This window comes from Siphateles boraxobius, unplaced genomic scaffold (assembly GCF_051911475.1).
Source record: "Siphateles boraxobius isolate OS27281-9 unplaced genomic scaffold, OSU_SipBor_1 25, whole genome shotgun sequence".
NCBI lineage: Eukaryota > Metazoa > Chordata > Actinopteri > Cypriniformes > Leuciscidae > Siphateles > Siphateles boraxobius.
In genome coordinates, this window is record NW_027508866.1 from 11,647,339 (window position 1) to 11,660,108 (window position 12,770).

A 12,770-nucleotide genomic window follows, 5' to 3' on the forward strand; every position below is an offset into this window, starting at 1 on the left:
GCAGCATCCGCTCTGCGACTGCTCGCTGCTTCTGCTGCTGCTCACAGTCCCGCAGACAAAGTCATGGAGGGAGGGAAGTTATAAGGCTAAGAAGTGGGTCTACATCCCCACGAAACGGGCAAATTAGAAACAATGGCGGAGGCTAATCCACTCAGGGGACTGCCCCGGATCCAGAGGGCTGCGGTAAGATGGATTCTTCTCTGTTTTGGACCGGGTTTTTGCTGCAGAACTGACACAAGCTACTGCGGGCGCTGGGTGGGAGTCTTATGCTTTATAGAGAAACTATAAACTAGATCACGCGCGCATTTGTAATGCTAACTGTTAGTTATTAGCCTACTGTGATCATTATTGCAGACAGCATTTGTCTATTTGAATAGTTATGTGCAATGATCGCCACATTTTTAAACACCTGACCACGCTTTTATCTGCATGTGTGGATTATGACTAACGCAATAATAATAGGCTACATTATATACTTTATTGGGTCTGCATATGTTTTATTGCAAGTATATTTTAACCTTTGGTGATTATGGGAGACCAGCTCAGCAATTTGAGTGAAAAGTGTGAGTGTCTCTGATGAAGTTTATTGATCATCAGTCTGTCAAAAAGGGAGAAGACAGACAGCCTAGACTTTCTTGTCAGCATTAGTAGGTTAACAGTCAACAAATTCAGCCTTGGATTTCCACTGTCATTGATTGTCTTCATAGGGTCTAAAATAGGGCATAGTAGTTGTAGTCAGACTGAATTTCCTGCTTTAATCAGCAAGAAATGTGTTAAAAAGGCAATTGTTTCACACTTTTTAGCTTTGTAAATGCTTTAAAAAACACATTTTAATTCTAAATTGAGCTCTGTTCTTGATATTACTGTAACTTTTTCTATGATTACTTAATTACAATTTAAATATGTGCATCCACGGGGACATGTGGGTGTCTGACCTAGATTTCTACATCTATTAACATCTATGAGGTTGATATACAAGCAGCCACCTTGCTTTTTATGATTAAATTACCATAGTATTACTCTTTAAATCGTCCTGAATTATGTGATATGAAAGAAGTTGAACATGCTGAAATATCACATCTCTTCTTCAGATGTCATTCCCTGGACATTTGCATTTAGTTCTAGTGCTGAGGCCCAAAACCCACCTTCAAACCACTGGAACAGACCTTGGTTTCCGCTTCAGTCAGGACGACTTTGCGCTCAAGATGCCGGTAAGAGCTGACGAGAATCCTCTGTGGTACAAAACAATAGTTTTTTTTATGTATAGTGATGAGATGCATACCTGAAGTCTTGAACAGCAAAACAAACATCCAGCAACTATAATATTGAGACCAGTCATTCGTTTTAATCCCCACTGATTATGTGGGACAACATTTGAATCTATTTTTATTCAATCTTTATTTATCCATAACAAGGCTGTTAAAAGGCCATTCCACCCTAACAAGGTTAGTCTGCTTAACGAATGGATAATTAATCGTAAAATGATACTGTGCTTAATTAATTCCCTAGTTATTTTCTGCCTTATTCAGATGATAATGCTGAGCTCCTTGTCAGACCTGCTTCGCTTCATTGATGAAAATCAGCTGAGCACTGAGTTTGGTGGTAACCTGGAGCAATGCCATAGTGACTGGATAGTTCTGCGAACGGTAAGCTTTCTGATTTCAAGAAAGGAAAATGACAAGTAATTTATGCTGTAACAAAAAATGCCATTATATGCTCACAAAATGGAATTAAATTGCAAAATCGCATTGTATGTGTCACTATTTAATGCTGATAAGAGAAATAAATCACTTACTAAAGGATATCTGTTTACTTCCTATTAATTAATTTAGATTTGCAACTATAAATATATTTATATCTGATTTTAGATAAGGAGGTTTTGAACTATATTTGCAATAACTGCTGAGTAATGCACATTTCTGTCTGTGCTGCCTCCTCCAGGCCATAGAGAGTTTTGCAGTGACAGTGAAGGACATCGCTCAACTACTGCAGACATTCGGCACAGAGCTGTCTGAGATGGAGCTGCCTGATGAAGCCAGTGATATTGAGTACCTACTCAGATCACACACTGACAAATACAGACAGATGAAGGTATGGAGATGAGTCTCACAATTGAGTGGGCCTATTGGGGGGGTGCTGACACATAAAAAAGCTTTAATACTGGGAAAAAAAAGTAATAATTATTTAAGTTATGGTTGAATAAGACGTGATTTGAAAACTACTACAGGATGACATTAGGTCAGTTATGAGAGATGGACGTCAGCTGCTCTCAAACCTCGAGGCCTCAAAAGCAATGGAAGGAGCTGCAGCAGAAGACAGAGACATCAGCCAAGACAAAGAAAGAGTGCAGAGGTAGCCCTTCATACAGTATTACTCACCACCAGCAGAGTAAGTAAATCATTGTCAGCTCTTTCGGGTTGCTGAATAACTCTCCAAGGAGTATTTATGTTTTTCGGGTAATCAAAATCATGCAGTCTTTATTGCCTCTTTTCATTTTTGTCCTCCTAGTACTGGATTGGTTGAGGCCCATTCAACTTCCTCTAGTTCACAATGCATTTTTGTGCCAATCATCAAAATAAACTTCAGCTTAGGCTCTTTGTGTAAAAATTCATCATGTTCCATTTGTTTATTGCAGGCTCGTGGCACAGTTACGGGACATGGAAATGGCTTTTGATGGTTTTTTTGAGAAGCACCACCTAAAGCTTCAACAATACCTTCAACTCCTCCAATACGAGCTGAGCTTCCATGAGGTACAGACCAGTGTTGGAGAGTAATGAGCTAAAAGTGTAACTACTTTAACAATACTGCTTTTGTAATAACAAGCTTTTCCAACTATTCATGGTAAAGCACAACCAAATGCTACATCGCTGTTTTGGATGTCATTGTACTTCGCATGCTACTTAGATCAAGTCTACTACTGTGAGCTGAGGTTTAACACGATCTTTCGGCTCTCTCTATCATACTGTATGTAGCGCTGGAAAGTCCAATTTATTTAGTGATTCTGTTGGTCCTAAAGTCACTGTAAGATGACGCTGGAAGTCATTCTAGTAAATCAGTTAGTCTGAAATGGTCTATTTTCTCATGTGCAGCATTGGAAACCTTGATTCTATATCTTAAAACAATTTAAAACGGGGCCTATTATGCTAAATTTAATATACAGTAAATATGTGTGGGCAGTGTGTGTACACAACTACCCTATAATGGTAAAAATCCACCACTCCTTTTTTTAATCCCCATATCCTAATGTCTCAGAATTAGCAAATGCAGTTTCAATATATCACATTGCACAGGCCCCGCCCACGACTTTTGACGGACTCTACCCTATTAACATAGACCCCGCCCTGATTGAGCTGTACACAGTCTGCCATATTTATTCCCTCGCCATAGCATTTAACAGCATTAATGTAAGAAATTAATTCTTATTAAAGCTACTTAAGTAATTCAATCAAGAGCCATAAGTGATTTTCTGTTTTACTTGACAGCATAGGCTATTTAGCAGTAGCCTACTGTATATTACCATGTTTTCACTTTAGTACACAGATCTAATATACATACATAATTCTTTACTTGCTGTTTACGTTCACAAGACACAACTTTATTTATGTGAACTTTGTGTGTTTTTGATATAACCTTGTGTGTATTTGACAGTTTAAGCACAAAAAGACGTGAAAGAGAATGTAGTTTAATACTCATCGTCAGACATCCAGCTCTTTGTGCTCATGCTTCGGATGTGTGTGCTCAGAAAACCATATATCAGAAGTTTAGACTGAGAAACGAATGCAGATAATAACCTTTCATGGCAATGAATAACTGCAATGCCACGTGAGTGTGACTGTGATAGAGATGATAATCAAAACCAACAGATATTTTAGTTTTTGGCAGAGTATGGAGGCAAGAGTTGTACAGGCTCCGCCCTCTTCTTCTGCAGCTCATTTGCATTTAAAGATACATGCACTGAAACGGCATGTTTTTCCTTCCACTCAAAAATGGGCATTTCCAACATGGTATAACAAATGATCTGTGGGGTATTTTGAGCTGAAACTTCACAGACACATTCTGGGGACAACTGAGACTTATATTACATCTTGTAAAAAGGGCATAATAGGTCCCCTTTAACAGCTGTGGAAAAAAATTCCACAAAAATCCATTTGTAATTATACCAATGCCAAAATTCTCTATAATATTTTTGTGAAGATCTTGAATGAATGCAATATGAAATATTGATCTTAAATGCATTTTTGAAAATAATTATTTTGTCTTTGTGCATAGATGGAGGCCATTCTAGAGAAACTCAGTACGCAGGAGAAAGCAATTGCATCTGTGGGGACAACAGTGGCCCAGACGGAGCAGCTGCTCAAAGACCTCGAGATGCTGGAGGCCACAGCAGAGGTTAAACATTTTGTGACCTCCTCTTTTTTTTTTTTTTTTACTAGTAAACATTCATAGAAAATTAAAAGAAACCTTTTTGAGACTGTGCTTCAGTTTAAATGCATTGCACACCAGAAATTTTGACTGATGCTGATGTTGAGAGCTGACAAGGTGAAACATCTTTTGACCTGTATTTCCACTGATATACACAAGTGTTTGATTAATAGCTCTGTTGATCTTGCAGGATGAAATGGGCCGTGCTCAGATTATTATTCTGCATGGGCACCAGCTTGCAGCAAGTCATCACTACGCTCTTGCTCTAATAGTTCAGCGCTGCAATGAACTGAGGCATCACTGTGACACTCTCACAACAGCTCTGCGTGCCAAGCGGGCATCTCTCACACGTATACACGACCTGCTGTTGCGGTTGGAGGAGGTATTAAATGCAAATGCAAGAACCTTGTAATACTGTATATGCACTTTATGCAAAGCACATACAGACATTGCATATCTCTGTATGGGCAGACTGTGCGTTGGTGTGATGAGGGGGCCTATTTGATGGCTAACCAGCTGCTGGATAAGTTTCAGTCCAAAGAGGGGGCGCAGGTAGCCCTGCTGGATATTGAGAAACTGATGGAGAAAGCCTCAATCCTGCGGTCTAACCCGGGCTTCCTGAGTCTGGAGTTTGAGGCAATACTCACACCACAGCTGCGGGTACTGACACGCATAGAGCACAAATATACCCTTTGAGACCAGTAGTGAAAATGCCCCTCTTTTTCTATAGTATGTCCTTAATAATTTTCTATTGATCAAGTGCCTATGTTAAGTTCACCCCCTTTTGCTTTCATGCTAGTCTCAGATAGAGGCTGTCACAGAGAAGGTATCAACAGTACAGGGAATGATCCAGAGCAGACAGGCCTGTCTGAGAAAACTGGCTGATATTCAGGTCAGACCCATCCAGCTGGTCGCTCCAAGGCCTGAGAACTCGCTACGCTGCAAATCCCCTCTGTTCACTCCTAAACACAGTATGTTTATCTATTTCAACTGCATTTGCTCTTGGTGAACAATTGCCATCGGTCTGACTGTTTCCTGTCTTTTTCTAAGGTTCTGATGTGAACTCCAGTTTAAGGTTTTCTTTTGATCTTGCACTCCCTGGTAAAAGGGCCTCACGGAAAGGTCCCAGCACAAAGAAGGTTTGGCTGACCGTCCTTGTTCGTCTCAAAATCATACAAAACGCACTGGTTCTACTCATTGGTGACAGCTTTAGGAACTTTTTCCTGGTTCTTGTACTGTAGATAGAGGTGATGCACGACTACGAGGAGAACCGCAGCTGTCTGTCCTATGGCCCAGATGGAGTTGAGAACCCTGACCAGCACAAACGGTGAGCATTTATGCAATATCTTGACAAAAAAAAAAGTTTGTTCATGAATCACGAATTCCTTCTGAACCTCCTCTTTTTGTCTGTCTCTCACCAGTCTCTTTCCCTTTCTGTCCTCATCTCTTTCTTCCCCTCTCTCTGCCCATGCATCCCTCGCCTCTACAGCCACGTAATGAAGGAGCTGATTGAGACGGAGAGAATCTACGTGGAGGAGCTGCTGTCTGTTTTGCTGGTAATGTCTTGACCAAATGACCTTGAAATAATTGGTCTGTGTTTTGTTCTCCCACATCCCATTTGCCTAACAGCTGTGATATAGTTGATGATCTTTGGATGCAATCATTTTGAATTCACATCTTTCCTTTCACACTGTAGTTTAAAGTGTCACGGTGAGTCAGAGCCGGGTCACGTACATACATGTTTTTCTGATGTTTTCTGTACAATTATTGGTAAAGACTGCCATATAAAAAGAAAGTAAACTGTGATGGCTCTGATCACTTGGCACAATGATTAAGGAACAGAAATGAGAAGTGTACTAGAGTGTGAGGGGATTTACAGTCAAAGACCCAGAACCAAAAATGATTAATTAAGACAAGAGTCAGAATTATAATAAATTGAAGAAAAGAAAAGAAAAATCTTACTGAAGATACTTTGCAGTTTCATCAGCAGAAGTCAGCTTCAAGACTCAATGGAGTATGTAGGCCACCCAGCTTACAGTTACAAAGATCACAGCAGTTATATCCTTCACCAAAGTCTAAGCTATGTCCTTGCTTCAGGTTGAATGATTCTGATTGGCTAAGAAATGGATAAACATAGTAATTTTTCACACATATACAGATAGACTGAGGTATATCTCCATGTGCAGCTGACACTCGGACCCTGAAGTTCGGCCCGTCGTGACCTTCCAGGTCGCAGATTTGAGTTGCTGTGCGCCAGCATGTCCAGAACAACAACTCGGTCAATCTCCAATAATGCCAGTGGTTCCTTAACCTGCAACCAAAAAGACTAACACACACACACACCGACAGACAGCTTTTCCAAGGTTGGATTTGGCCAGGCTCTAAATATAAACAGGAGAGTCTTCTCAAAACATCAAGATAATACGTTCTTTATCTCAAAGAGAGCACACTTTAATATAACTGGAAAGTAAGGCTTTAACTGAGAAATGGTCCCTTAAACTATATACTTTAATGACCATAGTTGTGTGATTTTAATGACCAAATACCCTAGAAAAACAGATGTATGTATTTACATGTTAAAGACCTTTCTCAAACAAAATATCTTTCCATATTTCATTTCTGGAAGCCGGGCTTATTGAGCAAGCACTGCATTCCTGACATCAGCTTCAGTCACCTCTCAGATATCAAATACAGACATTAGAGAATACATGAAAAGAACATTTCAGTAATCACACTGGTGACTTTTATAACAAAGAAAAATCTCATTCGATATTTAGAAGGAAAAATATTGATTAATACCTCGATTATAATCACTTATTAGCTGTACATTTAAGCAGCAGTAGATTCCAGATTTTCCCCTTCAAGAGCTAATAAAAAAAAGAAGATATTTAGAATATTTGAAAGTCATCCATTTTTTTCCTGTTCCTGGGTGAAAGGGTTATAGGGCGGAGATGGATAACCCATCTCTCTCTAATATACTGCCATCTGTACTGCGAAACAAGAAAGAAGAGCTGTTTGGAAATCTGCCTGAGATCTATAAATTCCACAGCAGGTGAGAAATATGCCCACACACATGGATAAATAAACACACATTCATGCTGATCCTGTCTTTGTTGTGCAGGATATTCCTGCAGGACCTCGAGAGCTGCTTAGAGTCCCCAGAGAGAGTGGGAGCACGCTTTCTGGAAAGGGTGAGAAATGTTGTGTCATATCTATATAAAGACATGTAAAGACATTTATAGTGTTACAAAATATTTCTATTTCAACTAAATGCTGTTCCTTTGAAATTTCTATTCATCAAAGAATCCTGAAGAAAAAAGTATCAAATTTTCACAAAAATATTACATTGATAATAATAAGAAAGCAACAAATAGGCAGATTAGAATGATTTCTGAAGGATCATGTGACACTGAAGACTGGAGTAGCGATGCTGAACATCACAGGAATAAATTACATTTTGAAATATATTGAAACTTTTATTAAAAACTTTCAATTGTAACAATATTACAATATTATTTCACAATATTACTGATTACTGTTTTTACTGTACTTTGATCAAATACATGCAGGCTTTGGACACACACACACACACACACACACACACACACACACACACACACACACACACACACACACACACACACACACACACACACACACACACACACACACACACACACTGTATATATAATTCAACAAATCTATGTATTTTTAATGACATATCATACAGTATAAACAATTGGTCAGTAATGATACTGACACAAAAGACATTCATTGATATGGACATGACTGAAAATAATGATAACTTGCTGTTTAGTAAGTGAGTTTTACAGTACGTTGATTAGGTCAAATCGGCTGAAACTGGTATTTTTTTTAACTGTTTATTAAAAGAACCTGCTCAAAAGAGTAATCCACGGTGGACTTAAACTACACCGGTCATGCTGTATGTCTTTGATTCACTAAAAAGAACCGACTCGTAAGAATCATTGATTCGTAAATTGTTTGTTCGTGACTAGACCGGTCATGTTGGACGTTGTTTTTGCATGCAGGCTCTGATGACATCTCAACAGAAAGAAATTTTTTTGCCATACATTTTTGGTACACTGCCTTTTATTGCATCTCATTCAATAGAGTGTGAACTCACATTCACAATTCAGGTAAATATGATTTATTCTGCTGCGGTGCTGAAGATTCAGTAGTGACGCCTTAGAAAAGTAGTATAGGAACTACTGATCTATGCCCTATAACAGTTTTCTTAAAATTATTATTTTTTTTATTGCAGAAAGAAAATTTTCAGGTCTACGAGCGCTACTGCCAGAACAAACCTCGCTCAGATGCCCTCTGGAGGCAGTGTTCTGATTCAGCCTTCATCCAGGTATTGATGTGGATATTTTTTTGGAATTCACACAACCATACAATACCAGTTGATTCAAATTTTTACAATAAACAGCACTCGCAGATATCTATAGGCATATATAGTAATTAGTGGGATGGTTTATATCCTGTTATGATCTTTTACTAAATTGAATTTCCACTTTCTTATATAGGAGTGCAAAAGGAAGCTGGATCAAAAACTAGGGCTGGACTCATATTTGCTGAAACCTGTTCAACGTTTAACCAAGTACCAGCTTCTTCTGAAGGTGCTTAACCAAACCAAAACAAACCAAATCCAAAATTCCACATTTCGACCAGTATTTTCACTAAGTGCTTCCTGTCTCTTTGATTAGGAACTACTAAAGCACAGCTCAAACTCACAGTATGCATCTGAGCTGCAGGGGGCGCTAAATGCCATGCTGGATCTCCTCAAGTCCGTCAATGACTCCATGCATCAAATTGCCATCACAGGTTATGAGGTGTGGCCAACATATGAGAATGGAGGGTTATATAACGGACAGGAGGATTATTAAAGTGCACCTATTATGCTATTTTAAAGGTTCCTAATTTTGTTTTGAAGGTCTCCAACAATATGTTTACATGCATCCATGGTCAAAATGCCCTTTTTTCTCACAGTGTCTGAAAAGGTTTGATCAAGGATTTGGCCTTTGTACTCCTTGCCTTTCTGCAAGCCTACTCTGCTCAGCCTCTGATTGGTCAGATGGCTCAGTCTGTTGTGATTGGTCTTCTGCTTAAAGCGCGTGTCAGAAATGAAACGGCCATTATCATATCTGAATTTCAGCTCCGGAAGCTTCCTCAGCACTGCATACTCAGTGATACAAACAGTAACGATGATGTCGGTTTTACTGTAAGAGTCTCATCCTTTGGAAGTGCATGCAAAGTGGATCAGCATTCAAAGTGCAGAAAGCAGCGTCTTCACGACGTCAACAACCCGAACCAAACAACTTTCAGGCCTCAGCTACAACTAGTGTTTGAGGGCGGGTCAGTTTTTACAAGCTTTGATCTTTGAAACTTTCAGACCTTTTACATTCACAAACAGCTATATTACACACTACATGAAAGGTAATATCCAAAAAAGCATAATGGGGCATTTTAATGTTTAATGTTATCATGACTGACAGTTGATGCAATATGTTATTAGAATATGGCCTGCAATTAACTTTTTTTTTCTTCACGTTTTTAATAAACGTGTTTCTATTTGCATTACCATTTGGCTTTTTACGTGTTCTTTGTATCCAGGGTGAATTGAGTGACCTGGGCCGCGTCCTTATGCAGGGCTCCTTCAACGTCTGGATCAACCATAGGAAAGGCCCAACGCGCATGAAGGACATGGCTCGCTTTAAACCCATGCAAAGGCATCTATTCCTTCACGAAAGAGCTCTGCTTTTCTGCAAGAAGAGAGAGGAGAATGGAGAGGGACATGATCGGACAGCCTCGTACAGCTTCAAACGCTGCCTGATGGTGAGAGAGAGTGAGAGACCGACCTTTTTGGCATTTAAATATTTAATTGGTCAGAATGCATGACAACTTTTGAATGACCATCAATGTAGAAAGATGATTTTGGCAGCCAGATGGTGGTTACCACATCCACCATGCAGCTAACCTGCCAACTTTGACCTACTTTCTACACTTAAACCAATTTTTGAGCTTGTTGTGTTGCACTGATGTTGGAGTTAAGCACCTGTTTGTTTATCCGGGCCCTATTTTAAGTGTGCTAAAATAGATTTTTATGAAAAGGATTTTAGGCTTAACTCAAATTTCATTGGCAGTTTAAAAACCCACAAGGTTATTAAAATACTCCATTACTGAATTTCCTAGTGAGGTCTTTGACTCCTCTGTTTCATTTGCAGATGAGTGCTGTTGGTATCACAGAAAATGTCAAAGGGGATGTAAAGAAGTTTGAAATTTGGTACAACGGAAAAGAGGAGGTGTATGTTGTTCAGGTGAGTCATTTTATCAAGGTTAAAACTCCACAGAATGCAATGGATAAAAAGTTACAAGGGCCTCTGTCATCACTTACTAACGCCTCCTCAATACCTCCTCACAGTGAACGTTAATGTCAAGTCCTGAACGCAAATTTGTTTGTAGAACTTGCAGAACTAAATAATACTGTATGTGGGTTTTTAGACATACTGTACTTCAGAATAACTAATTAGCCATTTTTTATTCAGATTTCATTTACACTGCGGTCCGGAAGTCGTGAAATCACATTTAAAGTATGGGATTCAAAAGATATTTAAAAACTGTAAATAAGTAAAAGTTTTTGGTTTTAATAAAAGGGAAAAAAGAAAGAAAAGAAATGTATGATGTGTTTAGTTTAACTTATTACTAAAATCGCTGTGATGATTATATAGCTTGTATTAAAAAATAAATAAATAATAGAATAAAGTATTTAAAATAGTATATTAAAATATATAAAACATCTGAAAAAACATAAATAATATAACATATATAAATACATATATACAGTATATAAAAGAAATATAACAGTTACAATTTTAAAATAAATATTAAATAAGAAAACATTTGCTAGTGGGAAAAACATTATCTATAATTTGTAGCCTAATTGTTTTATTTTGCAGGCTCCAACAGCAGATGTGAAGATTGCATGGCTCACTGAGATTAGAAAAATTCTCAACAATCAGCAAAAGATTAACAAAGGTTCCTACTTTGCATCTTCGTTTCTGTTAATATCGGTCTTGATTAAATCAGTCGTGGTTGGTGGGTCAAACTCTGCCATTCTCTTTCTCAGGTGATAGTGAGCAGCCATTATTTCCACCCTTGGGCGACAGGTGATCCTCACTGTATTCCCATAACCCCTCACATTGTTTTTGCAATCTCTTCTATAAAATGTGTAAATCAACATTTGCATATGAAAGAATCTGAAACTTAGCACAATAATCAACAGGTTTTATCTTATGTATATCACCTTCATAAATACTGTTTGCTTTGAGCCCATCTGCATGATGGATATAGTAATCTGTATCATACTGGCATGAAAAACACTCTTAGTCCCTCATTTTTGAAAACTACTGGATGGAACTTTGGGCTTGGACTTTGGAGAACCAAATGTAAAATGTCAGTACGAAGTTGAAGAAGTTGTTCTAAGTTGTTCTTAATCTAGTTTAAATGTATTGTTAGTCTAGTCGTGGGCTAATTAATTGGCTAATGTGCGAGTTTTGGTTATTTTGATGTAACAATTAGGATACATTTTTGATGTGACAGACATATATATATATATATATATATATATATATATACTTCACCCTAAGTGAATGCAATGTATATTTAATAAATAATAATTGTGTATTTATATTAGTAAGTTATTTGCAGCACATAGTACTTTATATTTGGTTTTTCAAAACAATTTCTTTGAATGTCATTTTGTGCAATGGAACAGGATTGGAGTCAATGTCATGTCAACACAATTATTATTGAATATTTACTGACATTTAATTGACTGACTTGAAATTACACTCACATCATTCATACCGAGTTTACATGCCATTTATTTTTACATGTAGGCAACTGACCACAGTCCTGTTCAAGAATATCCTGTTTGTGATGAGGTTTGATGGTTGTTGTTGTGTTTTTTTGATGCCCTTGTTTCTGTTCGGTTCATCGGTTGGTGGGGTCAGTGTGAGGCATATGTCCGTGTGCATGCCCTGGAGTTCCACACAGATCACTGGCTGCTCAGGTTGTTTTGATGTCCTTCCTCACAGCAAGCTCCAGGGGGCGTCCGTCAGCTCAGAAGAGGCCGATTCAGGCCGCGTGAGTCCGGTTCTGACAGACCCAGTCCTCGTTTCTCCACGTCCCAGCCACCACAACCGTCGCAGTAAGTCAGAGGCCGTGGGAAGGCCATTTTCATTGGAATTAAATCTGGTTGATAAGGTGTGGATAAATTTATTATGCTATCGAACTCAATGGGTTTTTGGAATGGGATTTTTAATATG

At 38.4% G+C, this 12,770-nt stretch overlaps 1 protein-coding gene across 6 annotated transcripts in view; it reads left to right on the forward strand.

The window, feature by feature from the left end:
- Positions 1-12,770, forward strand: part of mcf2b (MCF.2 cell line derived transforming sequence b) — a 22,009-nt gene continuing 9,239 nt past the window's right edge. For 2 of the 6 annotated variants that reach the window (XR_013207090.1, XM_077242638.1), the window contains exons 1-24: positions 42-183; positions 1,092-1,211; positions 1,530-1,646; positions 1,942-2,091; positions 2,228-2,352; positions 2,636-2,750; positions 4,270-4,389; positions 4,613-4,804; positions 4,894-5,082; positions 5,222-5,393; positions 5,473-5,561; positions 5,664-5,749; positions 5,912-5,978; positions 7,359-7,474; positions 7,544-7,613; positions 8,472-8,579; positions 8,705-8,797; positions 8,970-9,062; positions 9,150-9,275; positions 10,057-10,278; positions 10,668-10,760; positions 11,400-11,478; positions 11,570-11,609; positions 12,456-12,652. Coding sequence is in view for 3 of the 6 variants with exons in the window: in XM_077242638.1 (XP_077098753.1) it covers positions 133-183; positions 1,092-1,211; positions 1,530-1,646; positions 1,942-2,091; positions 2,228-2,352; positions 2,636-2,750; positions 4,270-4,389; positions 4,613-4,804; positions 4,894-5,082; positions 5,222-5,393; positions 5,473-5,561; positions 5,664-5,749; positions 5,912-5,978; positions 7,359-7,474; positions 7,544-7,613; positions 8,472-8,579; positions 8,705-8,797; positions 8,970-9,062; positions 9,150-9,275; positions 10,057-10,278; positions 10,668-10,760; positions 11,400-11,478; positions 11,570-11,609; positions 12,456-12,652 (2,830 nt within the window). In the remaining 3 variants the exon portion in view is untranslated. Of the gene's footprint in view, positions 184-1,091; positions 1,212-1,529; positions 1,647-1,941; positions 2,092-2,227; positions 2,353-2,635; positions 2,751-4,269; positions 4,390-4,612; positions 4,805-4,893; positions 5,083-5,221; positions 5,394-5,472; positions 5,562-5,663; positions 5,750-5,911; positions 5,979-7,358; positions 7,475-7,543; positions 7,614-8,471; positions 8,580-8,704; positions 8,798-8,969; positions 9,063-9,149; positions 9,276-10,056; positions 10,279-10,667; positions 10,761-11,399; positions 11,479-11,569; positions 11,610-12,455; positions 12,709-12,770 lie in introns of all 6 variants that reach the window. The other 4 variants (XR_013207092.1, XM_077242639.1, XR_013207091.1 and 1 more) reach the window with 4 other exon arrangements.